At 36.0% G+C, this 16,196-nt stretch overlaps 1 protein-coding gene across 5 annotated transcripts in view; it reads right to left on the reverse strand.

Moving 5' to 3' along the window:
* Positions 1 to 5,596: 5,596 nt before the first annotated feature.
* Atg4c (autophagy related 4C cysteine peptidase) overlaps positions 5,597 to 16,196 on the reverse strand; it is a 64,663-nt gene continuing 54,063 nt past the window's right edge. For all 5 annotated transcript variants that reach the window (XM_042681638.1, XM_042681613.1, XM_042681604.1 and 2 more), the window contains exon 11: positions 5,597 to 6,657. In XM_042681638.1, the coding sequence (XP_042537572.1) occupies positions 6,490 to 6,657 (168 nt within the window). In that variant the 3' untranslated portion in view covers positions 5,597 to 6,489. The remainder of the gene's footprint in view (positions 6,658 to 16,196) is intronic.

Consider the following 16,196-nt stretch of genomic DNA (forward strand, 5'->3'; position numbering starts at 1 on the left):
GAGGAAGACCATCCAGAAGCTAGAGATGGAGGTGAGTGGTACAGTATTGTACTTAGCATTTACAAGGCCCTGAATTAAATCCCTAGCACTAAAGCTGGGCGGGGGTGGGGGGGTGGGAGGGTGGAGGGGAGTCCAGAAATAAATCCTTATATTTATGGTTAACTGATAATCAGTAACAAAGCCAATACCATACAACAGAGAACAGAATAGTCTTTTATTTTTTAGCAAATAGAGCTGAGACAACAGGATATCTGCATTCCAAAGGATCAACCGTACACAAAAAGCAACTCAAAATGAAGAAAAACCTAAATATAAGAGCTAAAACTATAAAAGGAAATAGGTATCAATCTTTATGAATTTGGATGAAGCAATTGTTTCTTAAATATAACAGCAGAAGCAAAGGAAAAATAGAGAAAATGGACTTTATCAAAATTAAAACCATTTTGAGTTTCAAAGGAAACACTAAGTAAAAAGAAAATAGGCTTTACTTTTCACCATCACGAAAGTAAAAAAACAACCCACCGATTAAGAAACAGTTGCAAACCACACAACTGGTAACTGGTAACTGAGTTGTATCCACAAAATGCAAAGAATCCTTCAACTAAATAATACAAAGACAAAAGATCCAACTTAAAAATGAGCACAGAACTTGAAAACATTTCTTCTAGAATATAAAAATGGAAACTAAGCACATGGGAAGATGGTCAACATCACAAGTAACTAGAAAAATCAGGGTTGGTGAGGAGGTAGATTGCTGTTAAAATGCTGTAGTCACGTTGATGAAAAAAACAACTTGGTAATTTTTCAAGTAGTTAAATGTAAAGTTACTACATGACTAGCAACACCAATTCCTTTGCAGGGTCAGAAAAAAAGAAAACATAAGCCAACATAGTTATGTTGATAACTGTTAAAGAAGCATTATTCATAATAGCCCCAAAGTAGAAACAATCTCAATGTCCATCAATTGAAGAATAAATAAAATGTGGTATTATTCATCTATAGTATATTATCCAGTCACAAAGAGTGAAGTGCTGTTACATACTATGATTTGCAAAACTTTTAAAAAAGAAAAAAAAAAGGATGCTACATAGAATATAGCTAAATAAATAAAAATATAAAAACACCTTACTGAACCCGATTAATGAATGGGAGCCTAAAACAGAAAGAAAGGAAGGGAGGAAGGGAGGAAGGAAGGAAGGAAGGAAGGAAGGAAGGAAGGAAGGAAGGAAGGAAGGAAGGAAGGAAGGAAGGGAGGGAGGGAGGGAGGGAGGGAGGGAGGGAGGGAGGGAGGGAGGGAGGGAGGGAGGGAGAGAGGGAGGGAGGGAGGGAGGGAGGGAGGGAGGGAGGGAGGGAGGAGAGGCACCAGTGACTCATGCCTGTAATCCTAGCTACTCAGGAAGATATGATATGACAATCATGGATCAAAGTCAGCTGGGACAAGAAAGTCTGTGAGACTCTCATTTCCACTAAACTACCAAAACTGGAAGTAGAGCTATAGTTCAAGTGGTAGAATGCTAGCTTTGAGCAAAAGAAGTTCAGGGACATCTCCTAGGCCCTGAGTTCAAGCCCCAGGACCAGCACCCCTTCACCACCACCCCCAAAAAAGAAATGCTTTAAATCTGCATCTCTGCACTAAAACCACCTGTTCTAATTAGACTCCCTGATCTGAACTGCTAGGTGATTATCCACATCCCAATGTTCACATTAATTGTGCTGTTAGTCCATTTGTTCACAGACATCCATTGGATTTCAACTTTCTTTGTTTGCCTTTGTTGGATATAAAAGAATTTTTTAAACACATTTTTCTATTTTCATTCATGTATGCTATTTTAGTATAAAATGTATTTATCATTTATTATTACATGTCAATTATGTATCATGATATATAAATGTGTATTATAATTATCTTATGGTAAATGCAATTATCTTATGACAAAATGATCACAAACTTTTTCTTTGGTGCTGGTCTTGGGACTTAAACTCCTATCCCTGAACTTTTTTGCTCATGGCTAGGGTTCTACTAGTACAGCCACAGCTCCACTTTCAGGTTTCTTCTAGCAGTTACAAGATACAAGTCTCATAGACTTTCCTGCCCTGGCTGGCTGTGAACCGTGATCTCAACCTACTGAGTAGCTAAGACTACATGCGTGAGCCACTTGTGCCCAGCCATGAACTCATTTTCAATCATTTAAATGAATGGAGCCAGGCACTAAGGGATCAAGTCTGTAATCCTAGCTATTCCAGAGGCTGAAATCTGAGGATGGTGAGTTGCAGTTCTCAGCAAAGCCCAATCAGGAAAGTCCAGGAGACTCTTCTCACCAATTAACCAGCAAAAAGCTGAAGTGGAGCTGTGGCTCAAATGGTAGAGCACTAGTCTTGAGCAAAAAAGTTCAGATAGCACCCCGCCCTGAGGTCAAGCTCCATGTATGTGTGTGTGCACAAACACACATACTCTCTCTCTCTCTCTTTCACACACACACATACACACATTTCTAATGAGTGATAGTTCTCTATGGAATATTTCCTTCATTTCTCACTCAAGAATAAGAATATTTGGAAGGCTGTTTAAATTTCTGGAAAAATTAAAGTGTATAACAACAAAAAGTAATTTTTCTACCTAATAACAAACATCTTTTCCACAATTACAGTATTTTTCTTATCACTGTGAGAGAATAAGTAAAATCTTATAGTTTTAAATGCTTTGGCCATTGCTTGTCACCAATAATGTCGAGGAAGACTGTAAAAAAGAAAGAGAGGAAAATGCTAAGCCAAAATGTGTCTGCAGTACCAATTCTAAATATAAAAAGTTTATAGGCAATGACAAAGTCTTTAAATAACTATGAAAGCCACACAAAATTTCTTTAAGATTTTGAAACTGACTTAAGATTCAAACGTAAAATGATATAAAATTTATATTTTAGAATCAATAGGATGTTCTCAATTTTCCTGGCTTGATATTTCACCTTTTCAATTTACTCTCCCAAAACTTAGTATGGAAGCTCAACTGAATAACACTACTAAACTGTGGTGAGCTGACAATAATACTGAGGCTATCATCAATAGCATATTGTAAATATTTATTCTCTTTTAAAATTTTGGAAGACACTTGTTCTTTTATAAAAAATAATAATCCCTTATGTTTCCAAGAAATTGCTTCTATTATGAATTAAGAATTTCTTGCTTCTATTTTCCATTATTTTAAATTCTCAATTGCTTCCTCATGGTAACCTAACTGGTGATTTGATACCTACAAATTATTTATTTGCTCTTCTGTTTCCTGTTTTGAAAAAAATTTCAAAGTATTTTTTATACTTGGATATGAATTTGTATGGTCAAAAATACTTAGATGCCAAATTGAAGCTATTAAAGGTAATCTGTGATAAACCATAAAAATGAAACTTCTCCCTACTAGAAAAGAACCAAAGTAAATGAAAAGCTGGGTTGGTGTAATTTAATCAGTAATTAAATGCTTTCTGGCATGTAATAATAGAAGATTAACTAGAGATCTCCTACAGGTATCTAACCCAAAAGTGGACAGATTAAAAAGATGTCATTTTACTTCATTTCTTTTGTTGTGGTTTTATGGATTGTGTTGTGGTTTGTTTTTTTTTTGGGGGGGGGGGTCGGTCATGGGGTTTGAACTTTGGGCCTTGAAGCTATCCTTGAGCTCTTCAGCTCTAGCACTTAAGCCACAGCATCACTTCCTGTCCCCCTGTTGGCTTTGAACCGTGATCCTCAGATCTCAGCCTCCTGAGAGCTAGGATAACAGGCGTGAGCCACAGGCACCCCGCAAATATCAATCTTTTTTTTTTTTTTGTCTGTCATGGGACTTGAACTCTGGGCCTGGGCACTGTCCCTGAGCTCCACAGCTGGAGGCAAGCACTACTACTTGAGCCACAGCATCATTTCCTTTCTTCATCTTTTACTTTAATTTCTCTAAAACCAAGTTGGATTTAACACATATAGTAAGGCCTCATTAGGCAATGTTAAATCCTAAGGTTAACAGAATACAAAAGTGACCTAAATTCTTAATCTTCTAAAAGATGTCTTCTAACTAATACAAATTTAATGTGGCTGATTTAATGTAAAAGCAGAAAAATGAATACCTCAGGGAAATCTTTTTTGTATATACTTATACTATAAAAGATCTTTTCATTCGTTCAGTAAATTATGACTTTCAAAATTACCTGCCAGTGGTTCACATAATGGCAAAAAGGGATTCCAATTGTCAAGTCTTATGAAGAAACAAAAGAAATCTTCATTATCAAAAAGTCCTATCTAGAATTTAAAAATTCATTTCTGGAATGTTAATGGTAAAATCTACTATCTTAATATTGATGCCCAAATCGAGGATTCCCATCCCAATTCCAACAGAATGACCATTTTAGAACTTTGTCCTTTCTGATGTTCCCTTATTCCAGGCTAAGCACCATCATCCATAAGCTTTACTAACTGTGCTTAGTGGCTCTTTGAACTTGAAATGAAATCTGAGTTCAAAACTGAGTCTGCAACTAGGATATATACTGCTTCTATTCTAAACCTAATAATGCCATTTTTTTTGCCGCTTTCTCCCAAAAAGAGTAGCCTCATTTTTATCTAGTCCTCAGATAAAGTTCAATTAATAAACAAGCAAGATAAATCCAACAGCCTCTCTCAATTTCCATTCATGCAGTCATTTACTCATGTATACTACTGAATACTTTTTATATGCTTATTTATGGTAATGATACTCATTCTCAACATTTATTCTTAGTGATGTGGATGACTGTATTAAAAGATTTGTACATGCCCAGGCCCAGAGTTCAAGCCCCACGACCGACCAAAAAAAAAAAAAAAAGGATTTCTACATATTTTCAACATATTTTCAATGAGTACATATTTTCAATACAAACACAAAGAACGTTGCTGCCTTCTCTTACCATTGTCCAGGTGCAATTTGTTCCATTCCAAAATTGTACTTTAAAATGATCCCACAATAAGTTAGGAAAATACCAAGGCTCTTCTGTAATCCTAAGCTTTTATATAGTTCTTATAGAAAAATGCACAGTAAGTTGTGAGTTCTCTCATTGACCTATGACCACTGTGGCTATGTGGAACAGTAAATAGCAATGGCTTAGATGAAAGGACCGTCGAATAAAAAGTCTCACATACCATCAGCTTCCTGTTTCTATGCTGCCCTGACATTCTAGAAAATTAGTCTTGGACTTAATCTGTCCAGATTTTATCTAGGAATAAGAAAAAAATTAGATTTTGAACTATTTCAATTCAATAAACCATCCTTACCAGGAAATGTCAAACGCAATTTCTCTCATCAGGCATAGTAAAGCAATCTGCCCACTCTGTTTCAGTTTCACATGCAACTCTAAACAAACAGGGTTTTCTTATGGAAGAGATCAATGACTTTAGATGATACAAAATTTTATGTCTTTATAGTAAGTCACCTTTACATATTGAAAGAAAAGCTCTATAAAGTAAGATAATGTTTTGCTTTCAGAGCAACAATAGTATTTGCCTTCATTACAAATAAACAGAATTCATTTAAGATGTTATTCAAATGAAAGGATTAAAATAATCCCAACATTAAACCAAAAAAAAGGCATTTTATGTGCTCACACCTTTATTATTCATTTTATAACCCTGGCTCAACAATAACTCTTGTATTTTTATACCGTAAATTTGCCTAAGAGTAAAGCATAATATCCTATAGCAGATTTCCTTCATAAACGGTTCAACTGTTTAAAAAACATCACTACACTGTTTTATACAAATAGAAAAATCAGAGACATATTTATAGGTTTTTATATTCCATTTTTAAAACTGCCGAAGTTGAATTCCCATAAAATTTCATTTTGAGATAGGGAACAAACATTACTACTAATCCTTTGTCTAATCTAAGTGTCTAGTTACTATTAATAACAAAACCTATAGAAGGCTAAACAGGAAGTATAATAAGCTGGCATTATAAAATCACATGGCTATCACCTTAACTCAAAATTCTCCTTTTAATATACAAAAACAAAACAATTAGATATACTTCACAGGTAACAAATGCTACTTAATTATCAAGATATATAAACCACAAGTACACTCTAGCTGCATTAATAGTAGGCTCCTGGTCATTAATACAAACTGAGGCTTCTGAAACTAATTTTGTGGTCCCATTCTTTGAGAAGCCTGTCACAAAGCTCCAGTGGGCCAATGAGCAGAAGTAGAAGGTTAACAACTAAAAGGCTTACAATGAATGTAGTGATTCATTAGTAGATTTTAGGAAAATAGAAATACAACCAGAATCATTAATATTCATCAGAAAGCAAAATTAATTAAATCATTTTTCTGTCAGAAAAGGTATCTTTAAAGTTTTGTATTTTCAAATGTTCTTTCTTAGTACGACATATAAAATCAAGATGGTGAAAATAAAGCTTCAAGGGTACTCGTGACTCCTCATTTTTCCCCTTTCAAAGGTCTCACCAAGCACAAACACAGTGGTCTTTAAAGTAAGACAAATTCTTCTGTGCTAAATCTTTTTAATCGTCTCTTCTCATCCTCTGAAAACAGGTCTTCTTCATTGGTAGTAGAAGATGTAAAATCATAGTCTCTGGAATGGCCATTTACAAAAGTAAATAAAGGATATTTTTCCTTAGAAGAAAATTTCAGCATCTGTAAGAGAAGGTACAGAAGAATCCCTTATTGATTATATAATTCACACTAAAACCAAATGACTTTTAGCCTTGAATTCTCTTGTCAGATTCTTGTTACATTTATCCAGTGCTACTGTTTTAATTGGGTAAAAAAAAAAATAAAGGTGATGAACATCATACAGTTTATTTATAGGTAAATAATTCTTCTTCATGAGGACTCAAATGCCAAAAATTAAGTAAATGCTCACTTCTACCTCCAGCCTTCTCATCACATTAGCTTAGATTCATACTAAACAGTTAAGTTGTAAGCTAGGCTTGCTGATTCCAGTACCAAGGAAGCTGAGGCAGAATAAGGAGTTCAAGGCCAACCGGGGCTACATAGAGAAACCCTGTCTCAACAAACCAACCCTTGAAGAAAAAAAAAAAAACTTAAGTTTCAAATTACCTTTATCTTTTTTTGGTAGGAACAGACACGGAATAAAATGAAATTGTCTATGGTGAAATACTGGGAAAGATTGTTAACCTAACACAGATAAAAGACACATTAAGCTGAATCAGAAGGCCCTTTCTAATCTCAATTCTGCAATTTGCTTCAGTGTGACCTTGAGCAAATCACTCTTTCCCATCATCTACAAAGCAGGCCAAAGAATATCCAACTTCTCTACTTTAGAGAAAAGCAATAATGTAAAGTTATTTTTAAAATTAAGTTTGGTTTTTGCAAAATTCCTGTATTTGAAAAAGATAGTTTGGCTGAAATATTTCGGTAATAATATAGTCAACATAAAAAATTGTTCTAGGGCTGGGCGCTGGTGGCTCACGCCTGTAATCCTAGCTACTCAGGAGGCCGAGATCTGAGGATCGCGGTTCAAAGCCAGCCCAGGCAGGAGAGACCGTGAGACTCCTATCGCCAATAAACCACCAGAAAACCGGAAGTGGCGCTGTAGCTCAAGTGGTAGAGAGCTCACCTTGAGCTGAAGAGCTGAGAGACAGCGCCCAGGCCCAGAGTTCAAGCCCCACGGCCGACAAAAAAAAAAAAATTGTTCTAGGGGCTGGGAAGGTGGCTCAGTGGTAGAGTGCTTGCCTTGCATGCCTGAGGCCCTGAGTTCGATTCTTCAGCACCACATAAGAAAAAAGAAAAAAGCCGGAAGTGGCACTGTGGCTCAAGTGGTAGAGTGCTAGCCTTGAGCTGAAGAGCTAAGGGACAGCGCCCAGGCCCAGAGTTCAGACCCACGACCAGACCCAAAAAAAAAAGAAAATTGTTCTAGTTATAATCCATACTTTACCTTCTAAGTAACAACTCAAAGAATTTAGAAGGGACACCACACATAAATTTGGAATTAAAAGGCAATTTGAGCAATTTAAAATCTGTTAGATTCTTTCAAAATACTTTGGGAAGTGGGGGCTGGGAAGGTGGCTCAGTGGTAAAGCACTTGCCTTGCATGCTTGAGGCCCTAGGTTCGATTCCTCAGCACCAATAAGCAAAAAAAAAAAAAAGCCAGAAGTGGCGCTGTGGTTCAAGTGGTAGAGCGCTAGCCTTGAGCTGAAAAGCTGAGGGACAGCGCCCAGGCCCAGAGTTCAGGACTCATGACTGGACCCCAAAAAAAATAAAATAATAAAAAAAATAATAATTTAAGCAAAGCATTGGTGGCTCATGCCTATAATCCCAGCCACTCAGGAAGCTGAGATCTGAGGATCACAGTTTGAAGCCAGTCTAGGCAGAAGAGTCCATGAGACTCTTATCTCTAATTAACCACCTAAAAACCAGAAGTAGAGATGTGGCTCAAAGTGGTAGAGTGCTAGCCTTGAGCACAAAAGCTCAAGGACAGTGCTCAGGCCCTGACATCAAGTTCTAGGACCAACAAAAAAGAAAAAATAATTTTTTAAAATAAAACAATGTTTCAACAACCAAAAAAAATTTTTTTCTTTTGCTTTCTTTTCTTTTTTTTTTTTTTGCCAGTCATGGGGCCTGAACTCTGGGCCTGGGCGCTGTCTCTCAGCTCTTCAGCTCAAAAGGCTAGTACTCTACCACTTGAGCTACAGCGCCACTTCAAGTTTTCTAGTGGTTTAATGGAGATAAGAGTCTTACGGACTTTCCTGCCCAGGCTGGCTTTGAACTGCGATCCTCAGATCTCAGCCTCCTGGGTAGCTAGGATTACAGGCATGAGCCACTGGCACCCGGCTTTGCTTTCTATTTTTTAATGGTGTTTCTGAGGTTTGAACTCAGAGCCTCATGCTTGCTAGGCAGGTGTTCTACCACTTGAACCATTCTGCCAGCCCTTTTTGTTTGGGTTATTTTTGAGTTAAGATTTTGCTTGATACCCAGGCCATCCTGGATTGCAATCTTCCTATTTGTGTTTCTTCCATAATTGGGATGCTAGATGTACACTACTGCACCTAGCTATTTGTGGAGATGGAATCTCACATACATTTTTTGCCAGGATCCCCTTGCACTGTGATCCCCTGATCTCTACCTTCCAAGTGGCTAGGAGTACAGGCTGAACTACTGCTTCAAAAATTTTTAAATTTTTAAATAGTTTGAGACAAGGTCACATTTTCTATCCCAGACTGGCCTTAAATTGTGATCTTCCTGGGTATTACTGTTTTGTGCCACCACACCTAGCAGAAATAAATTTTCTCTCTATACATTCACACATACTCAGGGTCTCATACTCTACTACTTGATCCATGCCTTCAGCTCTTTTTGCTTCAGTTTGTTTTTCATACAGTCTCTCACTTTTGTTCAACTCAGCATACAATACTCCCACCTCCAACTCTGAATAGCTAGGACTAGAGACATGTCATACCAAGCATGACCCAGAAATGAGCTTTTCTATTGGCAATAAAGACCATCTAAGGATTCTGAAAATTTTACTTGAGTTACAGAAAATGCTGAAAAATCTCAATATTATTTACATCTACCATTAATCACGATCAGTTAAATATAATGTTTTAAAATAATAACTTTAGGGGTAAAACTAAATTCTCCAATGTCAACATTCAACTAAAGAATTACCCAATTCTTGTATATATTGCATTTATAGATTCTCTTGAAATCTGGCTTAAATAAATAAGCAGGCCTAGCATATAGACACACTGTTAAATTAAAAGTTAAGTAAGACAATATAATATAAAGAATTTTCCTTTCTTTTCTTGGCAGTACTGGTTTGTGAACTCAATAGCTCATACTTTCTAAGCAAGTGATCTATTACTTGAGCCATGCTCCAGACCTAAAATGCATATTTTACTTCTGTAGAAATGAACCATTTAAAAATAGCCATATAACAAAAAAACTAGAAATAATAAAAGCTAGATCTTATACTTCATATGCTAATTTACAGATTGTTTTAATCTATTATATTTACATCCTCCAAAAAAAGGCAGAGGGGCAAAATGTGACAAATGAAAATGAAGAGGCAAAGAGGGCACCAGATTCACCTGATGAATCACCTTTCATCACCAGCAAGTAGTTGGAATATAGTCCAAAATACCTTGTCACTTTACATTTTAATTTTAATGTCACATGTAAAAGTCCAGTATCTAATGAGCAAGTGTCCACATACAGCATTTTCAGATCAACACAGCACAGCTAACATTATCATCTCTCGCTCTTTCATTCAAGATCAAGAAAGAACTCATTTGAGTTTATAGCACAAAACTAAGTTGCTCATCAACATCATATTTAAAGCTGCCCCATGGGAAAATGTCAGACAGGAAATGTTTATCCCTTTGTTATAAAATGTACCTACTTTCTATAAACCCTCGTACAATGTCATCTTCTTACATATAATACCTCTTGATTCAAACTTTTGAGAATTAGAATTTTCTAATGTTTTCAGTTTATTTAAAATAATTTTAAAGGCCATTATATGAAGTCAGTGCCAGTGGCTCATGATTATAATCCTAGCTATTTAGGAGGCTGAGATGTAAAGGTTGCAGTCTGAAGCCAGCCTGGATAGAAAAGTCTGTGAGACTCTTATCTCCAACTAAGTAGCAACAAGCTTGAAGTGGAGGTATATATAGCTCAAGTGATGGAGTGCCAAACCTGAGTGGAAAAGATAAGGAAGAGCATGAAGCCCTCAGATCAAGCTACAGTACTATCACAAAAAAGGCAATCAGATGAAATATACTTTAAAGATTTATCTAAATTAGTTAAAAAGTTATGTCCACACAAATCCTGCATACATACATTTGTAACAGCTTTACTGTTTGGTAATAGCCAAAACTGAGAGATAACCAAAATACCCTTTAGTAGGTGAATGGATAAATGCAGTACATCCACACAATGCAACATTATTATATGCTAAAAATAAATAAATTACAAAGCTATCAAAAGACATGCTGAAACTTTATAAAAATCCACATTGTAAAGTGAAAACAGGGGCTGGGATAGTGACTCAGTGGTATAGTTTTTGTTTGTCTTGCATGCGTGAGGCCCTGAGTTTGATTCCTCAGCACCACATAAGCAGAAAAAGCTGGAAGTGGCACTGTGGCTCAACTGGTAGAGCACTAGCCTTGGGCTGCAGATCTGGGAGACAGCACCCAGGCCCAGAGTTCAGGGCCCACAACCAGCATTAATTAATTAATTAATTAGAAAAACAATCTGAAAGACTATATACATACTGTATGATCTCAATGATGTGACATTCTGGTAAAAACACCATAGAGATGGTAAACAGATCAGAAGCTGGGGAAAAGAGGGATGAATAGGAAGCACAGGCACAATTTTTATGGCAGTAAAACCATTCTATATGATACTATAACGGTGATACACATCTCTATATACTTGTAAACCCAATGGAACATCCAACTCATACTGTGGAGTCTTAAAGCTATGAATTTTAAATTTTAATTTTTCCTGAATTTCAAAAGGTTGTATAAGGAGATTACAATTGAGCTCATCCAAGTGTATAGTGCTTCTTGATCAGTCTTCTCATGCAAAGATGAGTCCTCTCATTGAAGTTATTGAATTTCACTGTTCCTCACAGCCACTGCAGTCACAGGATTGGACAATAAAGACATCAAATGAGAGCTCTCACACATTCAAATGTATTTATTAAATACACTCTTGTACAGTCATTTATCTTTAATGCCCACTTCATGGCTTCCCAACTAAACTATAATCCCCTTAAGATATTTGAAAGATATCAGACTAGATTTCAGAAGGATAAAACTATGAAATAAAACAAAGATCCCTCAGATTTTACTTAAAGAACATACACTAGGAGGACTCCGGGAAATGCAATCATGAACATAAGACTAAAACACTACCAATTTCAAATGAGAAATGAGAAGAAAAAGGAAACTTATTTCTCTTACACTTTGAGCCTACAGGTAAGTCACATGGAGGTAGATTCCAACCCAGTATAAGTAAAGCTTTAAAAAGAAAAAAGTAATGAAAACTATCTGAAAATTGAAAAGACATCGAAGAAACATCACATAATTTGAAATAAAGTTCTCTATCACCTGAAATAAAGATTAGATAATCTACTGCCTGGAACATGGATTGATGTATACATAAGAAACTATAACATAGTCCTTATGAGTACATATTCTTGAGTTACTATCTGAGGCTTGACTCTCAGCATTATCATTTATTAGTTGTGACCTTTATGAAAACTACTGAACCTTTCTAAATGCAAAATTCCTCATCTGTAAAATAGATATAACATTACCCACCTCAGACTAAATGAGATAATGTATACGAAGTGCTTAGCACAGTACCTGACCTACAGTAAAGACTCAACAAATGTTAGCTTCGGATTGAACAACATCAAGAGCTCTAGGATTTAATGTCTATAAAATATAAATTTAGTTCATAGCTAAAGGACAAGTGGTCAAGTGTAATTTTTCCCTTGTGTGGACATCCTTTCCCAACTTAAATGATTAATTTCCTAATATTTGTATTTTTCTTTCCAATTTTCTAGCCTCAGACATCAGCTCTATTAGGTAATATATTTGTCATTAAATCACTAGACTGGAAACAAGTAAAAAAGAAAAAAAAAAAGGAAAAGAAGGTGTAGGATTAAAAAATAATCTACAACAAGCCATTCACTAGGCAGCAAAAGAGATGTAAGCCTCAGTTCACAAGTTGGGAAGAGATGGTGTTGGCAGGGTACCTGAGGAAAATGAATATCTTGTAGAAGCTGGAGAGCAGCATACAAAGACAAAAGACTTTCCAATCATGGATAGAGATAAAGACACAATGAAAAAAAAAGAAAAACAATTTAAACCTACATAGACCCATTTTCCAAGTCCCACCTTACATTCAGTACTCTTCATCCCTACAGCACCACCCCAACAGAGGAAAATAGTCATTCCCTGGAAACAATGAATGAAGATGTAAAAGCTAGTATATTAAATGCAGTGATCATTTCAGAAGGTGAGGAATTAAGTAATAAATAAAATACTAAACTGTAGGACCCTCAGTATCCTTCACTTCTTGCACCAAGAGTACCAGTAAACAATATAAATTCCACAGGAGATGATGAAACTTCTCTACAAAAACACCAAACAAATCTTGAGGACAAGCACCACTTATTAACATGAGAGGATGAATCTATAAAAATACAAGCTCATGTGAAGTAAGCCAGGCCCAAAGAAACATAGGTCCCATGGTTTCTTTTATTTGCAATAACTAGTATATGTCTGAGTTAAGCAAAAAAGGTCAGATAAGGTGATGTTAGGAAAATGAACCCTAAGATATGTATTCAAATGTTTTTTTCTTTCATGCAATTGTTTCTGACATAGTTATAAGATTATTTCTTTGTTGCTTTGTATGTCCCTCCCCATGGTATAACCCCTGCTTTCACTGTTTTTGATGTTGGTATAATTTGTGGAGGGGAAGGGGAAAAAACAAATCATTTAAATAGGGATACAGGTAGACCCATTGCAACAATGAGATGTACAAGTCGTTATATCGAAAAAGGAACTTTACAACTTTGGGGGGGGGGGAGGATTCGGTAGGGGAGGGGGAGAATGGGAAGGGATGGGAAGGGGAAACAAAGGAGGAGGCTTCAATGCTTGATAAGAAATGTACTCATTATCTTGCCCGTGTAATTGTAACCCCTCTGTAGAGTATTTTCACAATAAAAAAAATACAAGCTCATTACATAGTGTTACTAGGACAGAAGTCATCACAGCTAAAAAGCCATGTTCATATATGAAGAACTTCTCAGCTTTTTAGTGTCCCACTCTTAAAAAGAAGGAGATACAGAAGAGCGGATCAGCAGTCATTTGGGTAAAAGCATCCAGTGGAAAACCAGATAGTTACAGGAAAAACAAAACAAAACAAAAAATAAAACAAAGAAATTATCTAGAAAGAAACATAATAGAAGAAAATTGAAAAAATTACTACAAATAAGTTCCTCAGGGGAAGAAAAGAGAGAAAACAGATCCTTTAGAAAAAGAATATAGGCAGGGACCAGTGGCTCACACCTTAATCCTAGCTACTCAGGAGGCTGAGATCTGAGGACCGCAGTTCAAAGCCAGCCCAGGCAGGAAAGTCCATGACACTCATATCGCCAATTAACTACCAGAAAACCAGAAGTAGAGTTATGGCTCAAACTGATAAAGCACTAGCCTTAAGCAAAAGAGCTCAGGGACAGTGGCCAGGCCCTGAGTTCAAGCCCCATGACAAAACCAAAAGGAGAATGAATGAATGAATGAATGAATGATATGAAAGAGGGAGAGAAAGAAAGAAAAAAGAAAAAAAAGAGAAAGAAAGAAAGAGGGGCTGGGAAGGTGGCTCAGTGGTAAAGCACTTGCCTTGCATGCATGAGGCCCTGGGTTCGATTCCTCAGCACCACATAAGCAAAAAGAAAAAAGCCAGAAGTGGCACTGTGGCTCAAGTGGTAGAGCGCTAGCCTTGAGCTGAAGAGCTGAGGGACAGCACCCAGGCCCAGAGTTCAGGCCCTACAACCGGACCCAAAAAAAAAAAAGAAAGAAAGAAGGAAAGAAAGAAGGAAAGGAGGAAAGAAAGAAGGAAAGAGAGGAGGAGGGAGGGAGGGAGAGTAGGAGGGAAGGAAGGAAGGATGGAAGGAAAGAAAAGAAAGAAAGAAAAAAGAAAGAAAGAAGAAAGAGAATATAATGGGAAAAGAATAGAATAAAGACAGAAAATAATCTTCTTCAATTTCAACAAAATTTCCCAAAATAGGAGGACAATCAATGAAAATGATTACAAACTCAAAAACATAATGAAGCTTCAGAATAGTAGAGATAAATAGTAGTATTCAACAGTTTAAGTAGAGCTACAGTAAACTAAGCATTTGTCTATTTGATCTTTAATTTTCATCAATATGAAGATTACAATGGCTAGTACAGTGGTTGTTATATTACGGTGGCTAGTAGCTACTACTGTTTTCATTAAAGAAGGTTAAATATTACATCTAAGGTTACACAATATATATACATGTTGTATTTATACAGCTCTCTTTCATATACAGAGAGAATGAGAGAGAGAGAAATAGATGGCAGCAATTGAGATTCAAATCTAAAACTTTCAGAGAAAAAAAATTTCATTTACAGGAAAAGAATTCAGAATGGCCCTGTCTCAAAAAAGAAAAAAAAACCCTCTGAAATTCTACCCCCTAATATGTCACACTCTTGTTCAGAACACTGAGGATCTCTTAAGTCAAGGCATCAAAGTATTCTAAAAGCAAGTTACAAAACTGTGTTATTTAGGCCATTATATTTAGAAGGACATTTCTTGTCTCTTGGTAACATCTCACTCACTTTGTGGTAGGTTTAAATAGGCAGGTTTCACGGACCAGTTATGATCTTTGAGAAAAATGGGATGAATACTCAAAGACAAATGTTTTTGTACTTCCCAATTAAATTTTGTCTTTAGAACTTCCACTCTAATGTATTTACTGTACCTAATGTAATCTTAGCCAAAATATTAGACATTTGCAGAGAGATATATACTAGAACATTCTTTAAAATATTATTTGGAATTAAAAGATGAAATAAATAATTCTTATTCTTTAAAACAAGCTAAGTAATAATCAACAAAACAAAAGTTTAAATAAAAATATTTAACCAGCTGGGTACCAGTGGCTCACACCTGTAATCCTAGCTACTTAAGAGGCTGAGATCTGAGGATTGTGGTTCAAAGCCAGCCCAGGCAGGAAAGTCCCAGACTCTTATCTCCAATAAACTACCAGAAAACCAGAAGTGGTGCTATGGCTCAAGTGGTAGAGCACTAGCCTTGAGCTGAAGAGCTGAGGGACAGTGCCCAGGCCCAGAGTTCAAGCCCCATGAATGACAAAAAAAAAAAATAATTAACCTTTAAATATAATATTGTAGAATTGTCTACTACACACCGTTTAAATAAATAATATGAAAATGTACAGATAAGGACTACCTTTAAGTCACTAGCAAATGAAAAAATTCAATATATATATAGATATATACATAAACACATATATATTTATATAGACAACACAAATGTTACATACTATTAGTGAAAAAAAAAAGTAACATGTAAAGGAATATATAGTGATTATATGTTATATATAATACATAGGTATTATACTCATTTAGGACAGTAGCTATTAGTGG

The sequence above is a fragment of the Dipodomys spectabilis genome, unplaced genomic scaffold (genome assembly GCF_019054845.1).
Source record: "Dipodomys spectabilis isolate Male_0828 unplaced genomic scaffold, ASM1905484v1 ptg000002l, whole genome shotgun sequence".
NCBI lineage: Eukaryota > Metazoa > Chordata > Mammalia > Rodentia > Heteromyidae > Dipodomys > Dipodomys spectabilis.